This window comes from Gallinula chloropus (assembly GCF_964237585.1).
Source record: "Gallinula chloropus genome assembly, chromosome: 3".
NCBI lineage: Eukaryota > Metazoa > Chordata > Aves > Gruiformes > Rallidae > Gallinula > Gallinula chloropus.
In genome coordinates, this window is record NC_140087.1 from 88675980 (window position 1) to 88692828 (window position 16849).

General features: G+C 38.0%; 1 protein-coding gene across 1 annotated transcript in view; it reads right to left on the bottom strand.

The window, feature by feature from the left end:
- Positions 1-16512, bottom strand: part of MEI4 (meiotic double-stranded break formation protein 4) — a gene marked incomplete at both ends in the record, with an annotated part of 63620 nt that extends 47108 nt beyond the window's left edge. The window contains 3 exons of the mRNA XM_084261151.1: positions 2166-2725; positions 15663-15911; positions 16509-16512. Of these exons, the coding sequence (XP_084117277.1) occupies positions 2166-2725; positions 15663-15911; positions 16509-16512 (813 nt within the window). The remainder of the gene's footprint in view (positions 1-2165; positions 2726-15662; positions 15912-16508) is intronic.
- Positions 16513-16849: the final 337 nt, after the last annotated feature.

Genomic DNA, 16849 nt, shown 5'->3' on the forward strand with positions numbered 1-16849 from the left:
GGGAAAGTTGTGTCAAATACTATAGCTGCATTGGGGGCTGTCTGTACAAATGCTTTTTGACAGTTAGTAAGGTTAGATACAACAAAATTCCTCATGGTTTTATACTGGAGGGATTTAAGCATTCTCCTGGAATCAAAATGCATACAGTTTGCCACTCTTTCCAGATGACAGCCTTGTAATTAATGGTAATTTTATTTTAAACCTGTAATCTTGATATTTCAATCACCACTTGAGTAAACAGTGATGATTAAACTTTAAGCATAAAGTGTCCCTGGGAGATATCTGGTACACAGCACATGAGGAATTAGTTACACAATTTCCACTATTAATTCTGAATGCTACATATTTATTTCCATATTCAACTCAGTTTAAAGAAAATCAAACCTCTAAAAAGGATTTTTCAACATGTGTTTAAAAACACTAAAATCACTACAAAAAACATTTTCCTTGTTTTCCCTAGAAACCTAGAAACTACCACAATTATCCCCTAATAATTGGTTTATACAATTTTTAAACTGAATCTGTTTGATTGAAGTAATGGCTGTCGATAGGAACGACTGTTAAGTCAATATTTTGGTCGAAGCAAAATAGAAAACATCTCATAAAAAGCCATCTGTTTTAGTGAAGTTATTCAGAGAAAAGATGCCATTTGCAAATTATGGGGACATACTTCCACCCTTTTTGAATGATTTACAAAAGCACTTTGCAGACTCGAAACATCTCTGATCAATCAGAATACTCCTAAGATGTGACACCTCTCACTTAAGCTTTGCCAGGTTCCTCCAGTCACCAAGCAATCCCTCTATGGATAACTTACTGGTTGTGTTTCTAAAAAATTAACATAATTTTAATTATTTATTAACTTCCCACTCAGGTAGAGGAGGAGAACAGGTGGAACACTATACATGATCTATGAAGTCCTTAATGTATACCTGCTTAAGTTTTCTTTGTTCTGCATCTTGTAATCATACAAAAAAACATACAAATGGTATGTACCCTCACATCCTTTCAAAACACTGACCAGGGATACCTCTAAAAACTAAGTATCATACTATGGCAACACTGAAACAGAAAGCACCCTGGTATAAGAAACACAGGGCTCTAGTCCTGGAAAATCTTCAGTATATGAAGATTTCATCCTGAATGCTTCTAACCAAAACAGAGGCATATCCACCCTGCACACCGTGCCCACCCCCCCCTAGTTTGGTAGTAATATGTTTGGTATGTTCATTCTGAGGTAAATAATACCCAGTGGGTGGGATTCGCTTTAAATTCAGGCAAGGGGTACATCTGTCCCCAGGTGTAGCACACATCTAAGCTCTCATTTTGCAAAAGGCAACTTTGTAGCTCCTCCTAAAATAAAAACCTAGTATTTGGTCAGCATTTTTTAGCTGCCATGGATTATAGGGGTAAAATCGTCATTTACTGTAATGTAAGTGTAGCTACACACATGTGGCTGCTACCTTGGCACATCTAAGTCGCAAGCAATTTCACCATCATGTCTGTTCCAAGTTACTCTAGCTGAATGAAAATGAAAAATCCAAAACCAGACAATCGAATTCATTACTTACAGGAAGTCTTGTGAAGACAGACCCAGGATATTTGAGCTGAATGAGCAAACAAGATATGCATGCCACAATGCAGAGTGATGAATACAGACAAAACGCAATTCAGTCCTATTTGCTGTTTGTGCCAGGGCCATGCTATTTCTGAATTCTTCACTCATTCTCTGATTTATTTTTAAAACACAAATTTGCAAGTGTCTAGAGAGTGATAGAGAACCAACCTATTTAATCTATGTAGATAAGAAAGAATTAAAAAAAGTAAAGTCAATTCTTAGAGAACATACATCTTCATATAGCAAGAGAAACAATGTGTTTTTCTCTTATTTTCTATAAAGCTTTTTAGTCCTCCTTTTTAACAGTTTTTAAAAGTCCTATACTCAGATATAAACTTGAAAAACTTCCATGCAGCAGCAAGAACTTTTTTAAATACTTTAGAGAATTTGTTCTCCATATGACAAAAAAGAACAATGACCTCTTCTCTGAGAGGATGTCTTCAAAATATAAGATGACAAATTAATATTTCTAAAAGTGCATAAAAACAGGAGAGTATTTCAGTATACTGGAAAGATATAGAAAAGATGGAAGATGTTTTAAACTTACCCTATTGACACTGCTGTTTCTTAAAATACTCTGAATTAGATTTTTCTTAAATTCTTCCAGCTTCTTGAAACACTTCTTCAAAACATGATTAGATAATTTAGTATCAGTTATTAGACGGATCAAAACACAAACTGCTTCAGTGAGAAAACTTGACAGTGGAAATTTAGGACTGTTGTAAAAAACAGTCAGTCCATCAAGCAACTGAGACACTGAATTGTGTACGGTGAAAGAATCATTCTCAAGCTCTGTGAAGTCTGCTTGAAGAACTCCTTCTTCTGACAGTTTTCTTATTTCAAGCAGATGCTGCAAAAACTGCATGGGAGCAGTCAAAGATTCCTCCTTGCTAGTACTGCGAAGACTCAGTGGGGGAATTCTTTCCAACCAGTGTTTAGAGGTGCTGACATTACATTCAGATTGGTGAAAATCAGAAGCTGTGCCTAAAGAATCGAACGCATAGTCATTAGAGACATCACATCCAGAGTCTTCTAGCTGGCTTGAGGAACTCATAGGGTTTATACATTCGTGATCTATGAGAGTTTCAGCCGAGGCATCTGTTTTTTCTGAAACACAAATGTGAAAATTACACTTGTGTAATGCTTAAATTCATGCTTACAGAAAGCACTGTATAACCTTTTCTCCTCTTCCTTCCACACAAAAATCACACAATAGATCTGTGTGTCTGCTCCCTGAGAACTTCCCATGACAGGAATTTAGCTGTGGAAGGCAGTGACATGTTTAAATGAAAGACTTTGAGAAGGTTGCATCTATACCCTGAACAACACGTTTTGCACTCATAGGAAAATGAACAGTAATTCTGAGTTTGAAATAGCTAATGATTTTACATTTTCACATACATAATTTAAATGGACATCACACAAACAATTTAAGTGGACATCTATACTCCCATTAACTCCCAGGCAAGGAAACACATGTACATTTTTGGGACCCATTTTTGAGTGCTTCTATTGTCAAGAATTCAGACTGCTTTTAAAAGACAGTGAAGGTCTGTTACTATAAACGCATCAAGTAAGGCCTTCTCCTTTACGTGCACTTTTTCTCCCCATGTCAGGTAAGGAATGCTCACAGAGTCAAATTAGAACAGGCTTGTTCTATTATTTAACAAAGAAAAACAAAAAAAATTCCTCTGTCACCACCTATCTCATACCATCTTCTTCAAAGACACACAAACTAAATTACAGAAGGCATGCCTTTGCATTCACACTTAAAATTATTTTTGTACAGCATAGTAGAATCTCTTCTATTTCACACATTAGAAACATTTAAGTCAGCGCCTCTGGGCACAAACTCAGTACTAGGTGACAACAGATTCTGCCTGTGCTACATGCTGCCTGTGCCAACAGACTACAGTCTTAACAAGCAAGAGATATTAGAGTAGTGAAGTGGAAGACAAACACACGTAAACATCTCAGTGCCATGAGACAAGGCTAGAACCCCATCTGACTACATTCTAGCTGTGCTCAGTTTACTGTGGGCTTCTCCTCTCACTCTTAAAAACATGCATATACTGTTCATATTTTCCGCCAGGATCCAAAGCAATACCATGTTCCTCTGTGTTTGTATTAATCAGTGAATATAAAGATTACTACAATTATAATTCTCTTCCTTTGTTATCCTATTAAACTGTCTTCATTTCAATTCACAAGGGTTTTTTTTATTGTAAGGCTTTTTCCCATTCTCCTCCCCAGATCCTTGTCAGGGGTTAAGGGTGAGCAAGTGGTTGACTGGTGCGCAGTTACCAGCTGGAGTTAAACCACAATGCAGGACTTTTGTGGCCAGCCTAGCATTTTGCATATTAACACTGTTCCCAAGTGCCCTGCATGCCCAAACTTTGAAAGCAAGCAAAGAAGCAAAGCACACTTCCCATGGTCTGACTGACAAAACCAGGCATCAATCTTTCATGTCTCCTCTCCCTAGGGTTTTGAGCAAAAGACATTCCAGAAGAAAGAAAGAAAAAAAAGTTGGTTTTGGTGCTGTTTAAGGAAAATAAGCCCCTGTAGGGATTATATCTACTGTAAATTTCACCGTGTAGGTATTTTGTTCCTGTTCCTAATCCCATGGCGCAACATGAAAATTGCTCACGAGGATGTAACACCAGGAGTCAAAAGCAGCAAAGCAAGTACTATGAGCCAAAAACCATATGCATGCTCACCGATTCTGTCGTTGAAGAAAAAAAATAGCAGAGATGAAAGAAAGGAGAACGAAAGAAAAGAAAAAGGGAAGAAAAAGAATAATACAGCGATATCCATAGGAACCAAACTTCCGACTGTCTCCAAACAAAAGATGTAGCATATTCAAGGAAACACTCCCTCAACAGTAGGAGACAATATTGTGTTTATGCTTAGGTTGCTACTCAGTGAGATACCAAACTCTTGTCCCACAGAGAGCTTCCAGAAAACCCTGCTACACTAAGTCCTCAATAGCAGCACATATCCAGTTCAACGATTACAGAATTCTTTAAAAATGTTCTATCACTTTTATGTTTTATTCAGTTGGGGTAGAGTTGGAAGTTATCTTTCAGCAAAATAAATAAATCAATCACCCACCAGGAAATACTCATTATTTCCCTCAGAATGTCTAGAAACAGCTTATCATTTATTTCTTGAAGGAAGGTAAACTAATCACTTTGTATTTACCTACTATTTAAATGAAAAAGTAGTCTTGATGTTCACACCATGTGGTTATCAAGTACAAAAAAAAAGGAAAAAAAAAAAGAAACCAAAAGGATCAGCATTAAGCCTGCCTCACACCAGCAATAATCTTTAAACAGTAATTTCAAGAACATTTGACTATAAATAAACTGGACCAAGAAATACAAAAATTTAGTGTGCATGATAAACTAAACACAAAATTTTACAATGGCTTCACATGGGTAATGAAATATCTGGTCATGAGCGATTTTACAGCTTCCTTAAATATGTCACATGAGGTTCAGGAAATATTTGAACTCTTAATTCCTATTTAGGACTTTAGCTCCTTACTACTTCAAGATCCTGAGCTGAAAATCAGAACTGTGTGCTCCCCAAACATCTAAAATATGGCCACAAGAACAGCCTTGGGGTGCAGAGGCTGAAGAAACAAGACCCCTCTGCAAACATGCACCACTGTAGTTAACTGTCTGGCCAGAAAACCAGCAGTCTTTCAAGTGACAAGGGGATGGCTTGTACGCTGTGTATAGTATGTAAGCAAGGTTCGTAGGCACTTCTGTGAAGCATAAGACCATTCTGTGATTGCTGTGGGACCATAGAACACAGAGGTTTTATTAGGAGAGTGAGATGCCCATCAATCTGATGATTACAGAGTGCAGAGTCTTCAGCTTTTCCTGAGGGAGCTGAGGTCTGGCAAATGACAAAGTCCAACCCAAACAAATTCTGTCACTTCAGAATAGAAACCTCAATGCAGACACCAATGCTCAGTTCAGGGACAAGAAAGGGAGGAGAAAGAGTTAGTTGCTTCATCAGGACAGGAAAATATTTTATCTCTCCCAAGTGCCTGTTGCCAGCAGTATAGTCATAAGGATTCTCAGAGCTGTGAAAGGACAAGAGAATGTCCCAGCTTATAGTCCTACTCAATATGGACTAAGGATGGCAGCATCTGTAATATCCACATAGTGGGAGCAGGGGTGGTGGAAGATGCTTTCTCAGACACCTGTGCTACTCATTGCCACAGACCAGCCAGTGTTTGAGTAAGGAAGGCCAGATGTTACACGTAGTCCAAAGTTTAAACACTGAAGGAGGGTTCCCAGCCAATGAAATTGCTGTGGAATCGTAAACCAGCCTTCAAGCTTCTTAAAAAATTTAATACACCTGCAGTTACACCACCAACAGCAATTGCAGAACAGAAAACAGGCTTGAAGGTGACAGATGTAAGAAACAAAGTGAAGAGATGATTTGAATTCTGGAAAGAAAAATAATCACTTCAAGCATTAGGTGTTGTTTATATCCTCTCACTTTGTAAACTCACACATAGATTTTTCACTTGAAATCAAAAACAATGACGTTAGACATACAAGGATCTCCTGAAACTCAGTTACAATTGATAGGGTCAGTTCGACTGCTAAAATTAAAAATGAGACAATCTTAGAAAGCTCTTCGATGATACTGCATTCTGCTTTCCAAGTAGGTGTTCAGTCAACAACCTCGAAAGGAAATTAAAACATATGTGAAAATACTCATATTTTTTCCTTTTTATTTAATCTTCATTGATTAATTTGTTACAAATGCATTTTCCATTAAAGATGAATCAAGCTTATTCTCTTAAAAAAAAAAATCTCCTCACATACTGTTTTCTTTACTTTTTTTCATAAGCAGGCCTGTCTCTATTCTGCTGTTTTCATTATGAAAAAAAGCAGGTTGGCTGAGAAAAAAGAACACACTCTTCTCTCTCATGAACTCCTGTGTATTCTGCACACTATTGTCCTGACCTGGAACCAATCTGCACTTCTGCATATATCAAAGAAATACTGTCTTACTATTTGAACATTTTGAAATAATAATTTGAAAAACAACCAAAAACTTCCCAGAGTCTCTAAACTAAGAAATTTTAAAAACTGTGTATCCCACATTTTGCTTCTGCATTTCCATATTTTTTTAATAAAAGCTTGGAAAAGAAAGCTCTACCATTTAAATCTGAGGTATTTCACATTGACATGCTCTGTCCATCTAGGAATAATTTCACAGAAATGAATATAGGACTGAGTGTTGAAAATTCTCAAATTAACTGTTCAATGCTAGGCTTTAAATGCTTCTCAGAAGGCTTAGAAGCATATACTTCAATTTGTTAGGGATTTTGCTTACCTAAAGCACCTAAATGTTTAGAATTCAGTAAGAATTTAGAAGGATTTTGAGGATATAAACATTCATTTTTAAGGGATATCCGTGGGAGAAAGCACAAATCTTTTGTAGTCAAGTCAGATAAAGAATACTTGCAGTAAAGACACAGAAGAACTGATCATCAGGTGATGAACACAGAGATTTGGGTCAGTTAATGCTCATCAAGCAGCTTTCATGACACAAGCTCAATGAGATGACTGAAATTTGAGTTATAAGCTGGATAGGGGATATGTCAAGATATTAAGTGAATTAATGTTGCCTATGAATATTACCTGTCCAAACTGGTAGTCCTGAAAGTACTATGCCTTATTAAAAATGCTTTGCATGGTCAAACACACTGTGCTTCACTAAGAGACACGAAGTATCAGCTAAATCAATAATCTGGGTGCACCTCTAACAATCAGAACACTGAAATCAGGTGGACCCACTCCCTAAGAAATCAGCTAGGGTCTGCATTCCTTAAAACTTCTCTATTCCTGAATACAACACTGTATAAATATTTGGCTATTTGTTTATGTATCCAGAAATCCACAAAGACCTGCTTAAGGAACGCAAATCTAAATTCTAGTTAGGTTAAAGTTACCCAAAGAGGTTGTATAGAATCTCCATTCTTAGAGATGCTCAGAAGCTGTCTGGCCATGGTCCCGCACAACTGGCTCTAGGTGAACCTGCTTGACAAGGGAGTAGGACAGCGTTACCTCCAGCAGTAATCCTTAGCTTCCCACAGCAGAATGATAGTCAAGAGGATCCGAACTGCAGTGGCCACGCTTCTTAACCTATTTTTAACATACACATTCAGTCTTCCCAAAAACTATTGTTCTGTTACCCAGCAGAAAGGAAATTAATCTACACTAAATTATGCATCCCAATTGCTTTTATGAGCCTTATTTCTAAAAATCACTATGTATCTTATCAGGAACTTGATCTATATAAGGAATTCATAAAATAAGAACAAATGGTTTCTTTTGCTAGGACAATTGAGTTGGTTTCGTTTGTGAATGGGTTCCTTATACAGAAAACTGGAAAGACAAGGATGCTTCTGGGTTCCCTTTGCCCCAAGTTTGTGCTTGTAACAGCTGTAGCAATGCCATCTGAGAAGATAGACAGCATCTGCTTTCAAAGGGAGAAAGTTTCCACAACCAAAACAGACCTGTTATCCATGGAAGGAGCAGTACTCCGAGATTTCAATGAATCATTACACTCCAGCTGGTGCTTTTTCCAGATTGCAAATTAACTTAATTAATTATCCTGAAAAGGCCTCAGCTTTCATAAAGTTCCCCATTGTGTCACTACAATTATGTAGAACAGATTTATCTCATCAACATATTCCAAGAGCCATATTCCCATAAATCTGGGCTAAACACATTTTAATATCATATTTGTCATCTTGCATATCTGTTCTCAGTTTCCTGTTCCTCTCCTAAAAAATTAAAGTACTTTTTAGGTTGCAAGACATTACTTGCAATGCTGTGTACTTGCATAGTGCCACAGGTAGAAGCATGTGAGTAAACTAGCACCGTTAATATGTCAAATGACAGTTAACTTTTGAATTAGTGTCTGACACCATTTCCCTTAGTGAAAACAGTGAGATGACACTTAGGTTGGGCTGCCCTTATGGATCTATATGGAAGGAAAGCCACCATTTTCTCTTTTTTTTTCCAGGTTTTTTTTTTTTTTTCCAGGAGGGAAGGCAGAGGGAAGGATGAAGGAAGTAAGGGTCTCTTCATGAAGAAAGATCACATCTCCAAGCACCAGATAAAAATAATCAGCTATGTTTCCCATGGCAACATCAAACTAAGCATTGTCTGCTGCCCAATGGAAAATCCGATAGCCTTGGAAAAAGGAAGCTAGAAAAAGAAAGCCAAAGATACCCCTCAGAGACTGACACTTCCTCTGTAAATGTGGTTCTTCTGCATACCATGCTTCCTCACAAATACTGTGAGGGAAAGTGATGATAAAGCAATCTGTAACAACAGCTCATTCAAATATACTGACCCAAAGAGACCTCTACATAAACATACAGTGATAACTTGGAAATTCCAGTCTGTATTTCTCTACCTTACTCCCATACCATAAGAACAAAAATCTTTGCTAAGTACGCTTCAGGACAGCTCTAAACAGTTCATAGCATTTCATCTTCTTTCTGGGGAAGGAATTTCTCATAATAGACTAACATGTTTTTGTCATTACTATTCAGTTTGATTTGGACTGTTGCTCCTTCCACTAACGAGAGAGATTCCTTCATGAGTCTGTAGATAACATATTCCTTGGAGAATTTGAATTTGTTTTGATCTGATCTTTCTGAATTCATCTGATTGGCATCCCTTTGAAAATTAGCGTAAAAAGAATAAAATCTATTATCAATTATGTTGTCCCATCGCCCCTTGTAATATAAGCAGGCAGAGGAAACTTCACAAATTAAGCTGAATCACAACAGAGGCTTGTCCTTCCAATGGTTTGGAATCAACTTATTCAGAAAAGATTTTGACTGGCTATCATTCTTCCTGCTCTCATCAAAGCAGGACTTACCTGACCCCTTCTTTGCTGACCAAGGAAATGCTGGGGCTGAGCACCCAGCGTTTCTCCCTCTCCCTGTTGAGCAAGAAACACCCAAGCCACGACTTACAGGAAGCAGTAAGGGTAGAAGAGGTGGCTGAATTCTGTGGCCCAAAACAATGCTGCTGGTAAACTGGAGATTATGTATCCTGTACAATCAGCTTTACTTCACTTGATGAGCTGGTTGTTTCCAATTCTATATGCCTCTGCTTTTGCAGCAAGTCTGAGTTTCCAGGAAGAAGAAAGGAGACTGAACTATCTTCATTCATACTAATCCACAGAGGAAATTGCTCCCTTTTTTCACATGTACAATTAAATGCCTCAAGAAACACACCAAGTTAGGGAATGAAGCAGGGGATAAAAAAATCCTGTCACTGACTTTTATTCCCCAAAGAGATACAAGTTGCTTCAAATGTCTTGACACAGGAAAAAGACTTTAGGGGACAGTATCCTGAAAAGTCAAATACAGCCTCAGAACACAGCCAAAAATCAGACATTCCCGTTAATCACATCCTGACTCAGAGTTCAGCATTTCCCTAAACACACAGATGCACTATGGCAGGGTGGACTGGCACTCATATGCCACTGTGGAGGACAAAAACACCAGAGGGCACTTCAGGACATGGGCAGATGAAGTTCTACTGTAAATGATCTACAAAAGGAAGGATAAACTAATTTTAAAAAGGGGGAGGGGGAGAATCTGATTTTTTTTTTTAAAGGAAAAAATTAATTAAAGGAGAAAGCAGCTTAGTAAATTTCTAACCACTGCAAAAGAAGGGAATAATATGCACTAAGATTGAAGGTGAAGCTAAGGAAGAGAGAATACATAATCAACACAGGTTTTGCTAAAAATATACCCTGGATCACTGATTTGGAACCCTTTAAGCTTATCAGCCTAAAACAACCAAGACAATAAATATCCATCCTCTTAACTGTCATTCCTAAAATACATGCTTGGCAAAAAAGGGTAGAGTACTGCATTTATGCCTCCTTAGGTTGGAGTAACAGCTGCAGGCTTTTCAGATCTCTTTAACAGAATCTGCCAAGAAACAATATGATTGTTGATTTGATGAGATGGTAACAGCTAAGGAATTTATCTTAGAGGACAGGTGCTTCCATCCACAAATCTATCAATGCATCAATGCTTTGTAAGACCTTTTGTCTTTTCGTGTAGTTCCAAAGTAAAGTGACAACAGAATGCATAAATATTTTATATTCTTACTCTTGGAATAACACCAAGTTTCCCTCCTTTCTCTGAAATTTCAATCTGAATCAAGGAAAGGCAAGAAACTTGGAATAAAAAGAATATTTTTTTTCTACTCATGGATGTAGCTGTCAGGCCAGTACTGGCAAGGTGAAAAATAACAAACAGAGGATTAGAAAAGATTTGCTTCTCTTTGGATGGCTGGCACTGCCAACTGTACCACTATTCAGAAAGACAGCTGCACATTAAATCAAATAAGGAACTTCTAGACACAGCACAGTCAGCAAAGACATACCACAGCAATTTCATAAACAACACATGAAACTCTAATAATCATACTACAAGTTTGCCTGTAGCAAAGCATGATCCCTCCCTTCAGTAAGCAACTCTGAACTTTTTTAGGTTCTCTGAGGACAAAAAACTACTCAAGTGGGACAAAAAAATAATCTAGACAACATTATCTTTACAAACACTTTGTTCTTCCCCTGCATGTACTTGTGCATCCATACTGTGTCCAACTTTTATGTGGAGAAGAAAAACAGGCATCACAACTTCAAAGAGCTCACAAATATCTCACACCAGGAAAATAAAACTCCATGGGCACTCTCTAATCATTCATGAAGCCTCTGGAAGACCTACTATTATTATTACAAACAGCAGGTGGGATTGGAAAGCTCTCACACTCAAGAGTGCAGAGCAGGGAAGTTACAGCTGCAAAGTGAACCTTGGCTGAAGGACTCAAATTCTTCACCTCTCAACAGGCAGAAGTAGACAGAAATGCAGTGTCTGATCCTTACTGCATGAGATTTTCTGCTGGTGGGTTTTGTGAAACCCTGGTATTCATGTTTCTATTGAGGTGCTGAGGCTTAGAATTCTTTTAAGAGGTTGCATCGGTTTAAGCAGAAAACCAACTCCATAAACAAGGCTGAAGAGCAGTGGAGTGCAAGAGGAAAGGATCCACAATGTCTGTTGATTAGTTGGCCCTAAAATCAAACCCAGTTATCTTCAGCCCTAAAGAGAACTTCTCTGGTATTATATAGTGATAGCATGAACTTCTCCAGTAGTAAACAATCAACAACAAACCATAATAATGGCTTGATGGATCTATAGCAGCCTTCACGTGAACAGCATGGAGCAACCACTACTTGTACCAATTTACTCCACAATTAGATTAAAACTCTGTCTCAGCAGTAGCCACAGAATGGTGTGCACTGGAAGGGACCTTAAAGCTCATCTAGTTCCAGCCCCCTGCCATGGGCAGGGACAACCCCTACTAGACCAGGTTGACCAAAGTCCCATCCAGCCTGGTCTTGAACAATGCCAGGGAGGGGGCAGCCACAGCTTCTCTGGGCAGCCTGTGTCAGTGCCTCACCACACTCATACTGAACAATTTCTTTCTTCTATCTAATAAAAATCTCATCCTAAGGCTACTACCTTTGTCCTATCACTCCATGCCCTTGTAAACAGTCCCTCTCCAGTTTGTATGCTCCTTCAGGTACTGAAAACTACTCTAAGGTCTCCCTGGAGCCTTTCCTTCTCCAGGCTCAACAAGCCCAACTCTCTCAGCCTGTCTTCATAGCAGAGATAGTCCTTCATAGTCCTCTTATCATCTTCATGGGCTTCCTCTGGACTCAGTCCAACAGCTCCATATCCTTCTTGTACTGGGGGGCCCAGAGCCACCCTCTAGCTTCTAATCTCCACGGGTTTGAAAAAGCTCAAAACTGGCACAACACACAAGAGATTTTTAAAATATTTTTTCCCCTCAGCGTGGTGGAGCAGGCTTTGATCCTATAGTCATCTCCCTTTAAATGTTAGTTACAGGTGTTCTGCTGTTAATACACATCATCAAACCGATCACCAGAAAAGTACACTGATCTCACCAAAAGATATCCATCAGGTACAGGAATAATCTTCCTTTATTCAAAAGCAAGACACTGAAAATTTATCTCCAATGTAACTGTAACCATGAATGCTCACTCAGCATCTGTCAGATGAAGAACATATTCTTTCAAAAAATAACATACAGCTCAAACCTTGGTATATAATGTGAACTCTTCTGATAATGAATTTAAGGGGGGGGGAAGAAACAGTCAAGAAAAAGAAATATCACAAAAAATGGCAGCCTCCAAAATTATCACAAAAGTAGGATCATTTACCTTGCTTACAGTACACCAATATACACACAGAGCAGAGCTATTTATTTCATGTCTGCACAGAGACAGGTGCTAGGTGTTAACTCCACAAAGCTAGCACACAGAATCTGCAAGATATTTCTCTTGTTACATGATTAGAAAAAACTGCCTAAGTTTATGCTAATTGGTCAGTAATTACCATATCATCTACTATTGGTCAAGCATATTTAAATTAGCACCATGCCCCTTGAAGGGGTGTGGGTAGATAATTTGCATGGTCTTTTAATTATGTGGGTGATCCCACACTCAAGCCACCACCTTTCCCTTTCCCCAGCTTCTGCCAACTTTTGTTGACTTCAGGCCTCCCTGGTAATCACCCAGCTCTCAGCAACTGATGGGGCAGGATGCTTCCTTTTATCAGTCTTTCAGCACTTCTTCAAGGATACTTTTTAGCAAAGCGAGCTTTTTATCAGTTTTTTGAGCTCTTCTTCAAAGATACAACTGACAGGAAACCAAGGTAGTACTTTTAACCCTAAATTAAACAGTGTCTAAACACTAATCCAAAACACACTTCTGTCCTGTAAAGTGGAAAATTATACTTTATAGATATCACTGACAGCTCAAAAGTGTCCTTTCAGTGTCAAGGAAAGCCTGTATGAAGAAACAGAAATGATGGTACAGTTCAGATTTACCACACATTTTTGCCTTCTTACACCCAAGTGGGTAAGAGAAACTGACAGGGCAGACTCTGCCCTGCTCCTCTTGGAAGGCATGTAATGCAGGTAGGGATAATATGAACTCCCATAGATAGTTAAATGTCAAAGGGCTTTCTGGTTTGCAGTGAAATCATAAATATAAATATCTCAAGGGAAAAGCAACTACACACTAATCTTTTAAATTAGTTGGGTGTTGCTTTTGTACCCTGGTGAGACTGAAGGGGTATGTATATAAGTATTATAGTTACCATATATTCATCTCTACTGTTTATGATTCCATTGGCTAACCATAGACTGAAATTAAAGTTTGTTACTTCACTGAAAAATGAGATTTGGTCAGTTACAAGGTGTGTTTGAACAGGCTGCTGAGAGAACATGAACAAAACAAGAAGTGCTCTCTATGAGGAGCAGCTCACTGAAGTAATTTGGGAATTGACATTTCTAAGCCAGTCAGTCTATTGCTAGCAGAATGGAGAGGGATGTCTTTTGGGGACAATTCATCATATCCCTACTAGTTAATATTGCAATAGGTCAAGTGGACCATAGACTTCAGGGTAAGCATAGTATTTCCCTGCACAGGTAATGAAGAAAGCACAGAAAATATAGTACAGCTGTAGATACATAAAATTAGACAAGATTTATCACATTTTAGGTCTAAAAAACACCTTCCCTGTGACTAGAGCAATGAAAATTAACATAATTTGGAAGAGGTGTTATTTGCCAGAGACAGTTGCTTTTCCCTGCCTATCTTGCAACAAGAAGAGCTTACTTTGACAAGTGAGATACCAGCATCGCTCAGTTCAACAGCTTAGGGTAAAGAATCTTTAAAAAGTTAGACTTGAAACACAGAAGTTGCAGATCAATTGATTTTGTTTCTAGTGTTTGGTATGTTTTGCTTAAGCCACAATTAGAACACCCTCTCCAGACATTAGACATTAATAAATCTCTCCTGATCACATGCACCATTGCAAGCAGTTCTTCAGGACACTAAGATGTGTTTTGCAACCAGCAGCTTGAAAGTTATTTTTACTCTTAGACAAACTTCAGGTTGGGAACAGGTTGCAAAGAACAGACACACAAACAATAGCTAAGTATGAACAGCCATTAAATCACTTCTCTAGAAAGGTCTGTTATTAAAGATTTAAAAAACAATGCAAACAAGCTCAAGTCTAATACATCATCCCCTCTCAATGAAAGTCAGAATCCAGAGACCTGTTCACAATGCAATAAAGAAGCCACTGTTTCAGCACAAAAGCATTCCAGTAAAGCCTTGTCAAGTTTTCTATCAGGGAATCTTCTACAAACCTCAAAGTCATAAAGCAACTAGCTATACATTTTTATTTTAGAGATTCCCTCAAAACTAAGCTCTCTGTCTCCTTCAGACCACAGTGTTGACCTCCACTTCCTAGGGGAAATATCTCCCCAGAGTCTGGAAACATCCTCCACTGCCTGATTTCCAGGCTCATTCCATGCCACTCATCTCTCAAGAGAATGACTCACTCCACACAGCACAAGTCAGAGAAATATGTCATAATACACATTCACAGTCCTAATACATTAACAGAAACAGCAGACATACAGTCCTTTGTCTGCCCAACCTTCCTATTATACCTATTAGGGATTCACGCTTTCAACACTTTAGGCTTAAATTCCAATTTTAGGCAACTTTAAAGTGGTTAAACAAACAAAAAAAGCAATATGTCTTTAAGACATAGTCCAAATGTAAATGTGGTACATCAATATTCTTAAAAACTAACCCTGAGGTTATTGAGTATCAATTTCTATTGACAATTTTGTCTGCAGTTATTCCATATGATTCATATTTATTCTAAAGGTTAAAAAATAAATTCTGAGGAAGCATCAAATTCTCAAACTCAATCCCATTACAAATTAAGTGTTCTAGTACAGAACTTTGGGAAAAACAGAAAGCTGTAAACTAAAGACTTTTGTATCTAGGTATAAGAAAAAGTGCAGGCAACGTGAAATCAGTTTGTTTCCTTATTACTGAAACACAATCAAAAACTATTCCAGAAACATACCATTTCCCAAGCAGAATCTCGGACAAATCTTGTTCAAAAGAAGCTCCTGACGTAATCGAAGAACTTCAGCTTCCAGCGCTTCAACTTTCGATTTCCATCCAAAATCTCGTTCAGATATAGTCTTGGCAAGGTGCTCAGTATATTCTTTGGAACTCTTCCCTGGTGGTTTTGAGTGGATAATTGCAAAAGCCAATGCTAGTTTTGATATTTTCAAATACCAAACTTGATTTTCTCCTCCGCCTTTGGTTTCTATTACATTAGAAAAACAGAAAACAAAAAAGTAACTTCACTATGACTCTGCTAAGGAAATTATATTGGCTTTGAAAACTGTTCAACAGTGAAACCAATTATTTTATTTCTAGTGCATTCCTAAATCATCAAGGAAAAGGGTAGAAATCTAAGCATCAGTGCACAATGTGAGAATAAAACATACATGAACTGCACTCCAGATAAAACAATAAAATTCAGGCAGTGTTTGAGAATAACTGTGCAAATAGTAAGCATTTCAAATAGGCTTATCCTAGCAAAATTTTAAATGCAAATTTTATCTCCACTAAACCCAACATGAAAACACTACAAATACTAACCTGAAAAAAAATCCCTGCCCCCCAATCCTAAACCCATGACTGAAGAACTATACTATGTATACTCACTTCTTCAAGCTGTTATGCATTAAATAAATGGTACATTTTGCAAAATTTCTTACTTGTAAAAAAATGTATTTCACAGAAATTTTCCACTCATATCTAAGAATTTAAGTGAAAAGCAGAAGCTAATTTTCTCAGCCTCAAAGTATCAGCACCTCCGTGGGAAAACAAACTGATAAGAGACTCTTGCTTGCCTTACGCATCATAGGAAATGTTTTACAAATACAGAACCATGCCAGCAATTCAACTACCTTCAAAGCTGTAAGCAAAACAAAATACATGGAACCACACTGAAAGAAGAGTAAGTAGTAGCAGTAAGGTATCCAAAATCTTTGGCTTTGAACCTGAAAGGTGCTCCCCAGATTATCTCAGCTCCTTAACAGAAGTGTCACCCAGATATTACTGAAACAGTGTCTGCCAAGCTCCATTCTTGCAAAGTTCCTGTGCAGAGCACAGCCACAAATTAAGGCAGGCAGAAAGATGTCTTAAAAATGGCTTTCACTGCTGGCTTATCATTTTGGTATCTCTGGAGATTACTTC